This window comes from Echinops telfairi, unplaced genomic scaffold (assembly GCF_000313985.2).
Source record: "Echinops telfairi isolate 266 unplaced genomic scaffold, ASM31398v2 ScPeMD7_7468;HRSCAF=8506_0, whole genome shotgun sequence".
Taxonomy (NCBI): Eukaryota; Metazoa; Chordata; class Mammalia; order Afrosoricida; family Tenrecidae; genus Echinops; species Echinops telfairi.
The window spans coordinates 67,050,137-67,052,783 of NW_022111369.1; the positions used below are offsets into that span (position 1 = coordinate 67,050,137).

Consider the following 2,647-nt stretch of genomic DNA (forward strand, 5'->3'; position numbering starts at 1 on the left):
AAAAAGGGTTTTGAGGCTGATGAGAAAACCGCATTCAAAATGCCCCTTCCCTAGGAGTACAGAAGGGGTCCTGGTGGCATAGTGGTTAGTCGTTGGGCTGCGATCCTCATGGTCAGCCATTTGAAACCACCAGCAACTTCACGGGAGAAGGACGGGGCTTTCTGCTCCTGTCAAGAGTTACAGTCTAGGAAACGCACAGGGCCGGCTCCGCCCTGTCCTACAGGGTAGCAATACGTTGACATCATCCCCATGACAGTGACTGTTGTCTTGGAGGAGGAGCACCGAAGCAACCCTCTTCCACACACTTTGCCCTGTGAGGAGCAATGGGCAGCCCCTTAAGCTAGTAAACCCCCAAAGGCACATCTGCAAGCAAACACTGGCCATTTTCCGTCCACTTCCAACGTAACCGAAATATTATACCAGTGCACCTCTTCTCATGCTGATGGGCTTGTGCTGACTGGACACGATGGGGTTCATAAGTTTCGGACCATGCCTGAGAGGTGAAGCAGGGAGAAGCAGGCTGGTCACAGGTTGAAGATGACTGGGCAGGGCTGCTATTGCCTTTCTTAGCGCCAAGCAAACTGGACCCTTTTTCTGTCTGGAGTGAAGCTTTGCTCCCAGTCATGCAATGAACTTGAGAATTGACAAGTAGAGGACCTTCTGAACTGATTAAGCAAGTGGTGTGTTAGTCCTTCTGGAAGACAGGATCAGAAGATATGAAAGCCCGTTAATAGATGGGAGCAGTAATGCCATCCCAAATCTGGTTTCTATTTCTTGGAAGGCATTTATCATACTGAAAGAAAAAAATAATAAAAGGAGAGGAAACATTTGCTGATAGCCCCCTGCACAAATTGTTGAAAAGGGAATGGAGGTGGCAAGGGGAGAAGCGGCCCACGTGCTTGCTCGTGCCGCACCAGTACAGCAAGTCGATGGCTCTCCATGGAATCCTAGGGTGCTGCAAATGGTTAATGTGCTCAGCTGATAGCTGGAAGCATAGAGAGTCAAGTCTGCCTCGAGGTGGCTCAGAAACAGGCCGGCAATCTTCTTGATAAATCCTCTGGAGTACACAGCTGCCCTCTGACAGGCACGGGGGTGTACAGACTGAAGTTGATTCTACAGCCACAGCTTATTCTGCTTAGAAGGTGAGCCCCGCCCCGCCAGAGGGAAGACGTCCAGAATAGCACGTGAAAGAAGTTACCAACGGGACAGTCCAAAGACACGAAAGCAAGAAAAGGCCAACATGGATGTCAGAAGAGACTCTGGAACGTGCTCTTGATTGTGCAGTAGTTAAGGCAAATGGAAGAAACGATGAGGTCCAAGATCTGAATGGAAATTTTCTTTCTTTTTTCTGAGCAGTATTTTATTGTTTTTTTTAGTTTTCTAACAGTTTTATTGGCAAATAATTCACATACCATACAATCCAATAGTTCAATCAGAAGTAACTACTTTTAAAAATTATGCTAAAAAAATTTTTTTTAATTATGCTAAAAATTTTTTTACAAAGGGGGAAAAAGCCTCATTTGTTATTGTAGAGATCTCTTCATTCACTCCACCTCAAGATGATTTCACCCACTGCTCTGTTTGGCAGCCAGTCTCTCGTCTCTCTCTTCAGCAATGGGGAGGCGGATACCTTTCCCTCGGGGAAGAGAAATCCAGGGTTTGTTGCCTTTTCCAATAACAAAAATGTTGGAAAGCTGGGTGGCAAAGCTATTGCCATGGGCATCTTTCACATGAACCACATCAAAAGAGCCAGGGTGTTCCTCTCTATTAGCGATCACACCAATTCTTCCCAGGTTAGCACCTCCGGTCACCATACACCTGTTGCCTGTGTCGAACTTGATGAAATCAATCATCTTTCCAGTCTCCAAATCAATCTGAATGGTGTCCTTCACCTTGATGAGGAGATGAGAATAGCAGATGGTTCGAGCATCATGAGTCACCAGGTGAGGGATTCCTTTTGTGCCCACAAAGATCTTTCTTACTTTGCACAACTTGTACTTCGTCTCCTCAGGTGTAATGCGAGGAACAGCAAAGCCACCCTTGGTGTCGTGGATCAGACGGAGATTCTCTCCGGTCTTGTCAATGGTGATGACAATCATACCACCAGCAGGGTAGGTTGTATCAGTTCGGACCTTGCCATCAATCGTAATGAACCGCTGCATGCAAATTTTTTTTAACTTCATCTCCAGTCAGAGCACACTTAAGTCATTTCTTAAGAAAATGATCAGCGGGAGACATTCTCTCAGCTTGTGGGGACCAGTGGATGGACGAGGAGCAAACACCCCAGTGAGTTTGTCCAGCATCCAATGCTTTGGAGCAGCTACGCGCTTCAGGTGCTTCTTGGGACCACGAGCCACGGCAGCAGCGGCAGAGGAGTGAATTCACACGGCAGAGCCGCATACTCCCTGGCAGCGAGACCGGAACAGGTGAATGGAAATTTTCAAAAGGCAGATCAAGAAGATGGAGTGAATTTATATAATAAACTTCACAAAGACCTAGCGCTAGAAAGCTCCAAAGGAAGAGCACATTTAGCTTATCTCAAGCTGAAAACAAAGGAAGGAAAAACTCAAGCCTTGAGTTGAAATATGGGAGGATTCTAGGGGTAAAATACTGATCAATGCAGGAAACATCAAAAGAAAATAGAGTC

The 2,647-nt window shown here is 46.4% G+C and overlaps 1 protein-coding gene across 1 annotated transcript; it reads right to left on the bottom strand.

Moving 5' to 3' along the window:
* Positions 1–1,565: 1,565 nt before the first annotated feature.
* Positions 1,566–2,200, bottom strand: LOC101642875 (40S ribosomal protein S4, X isoform-like). The gene has a single exon (XM_030888586.2). It carries the CDS (start codon positions 2,181–2,183, stop codon positions 1,566–1,568), a length of 618 nt encoding a protein of 205 aa, XP_030744446.1. The 5' UTR covers positions 2,184–2,200.
* Between the last annotated feature and the right edge of the window lie 447 nt (positions 2,201–2,647).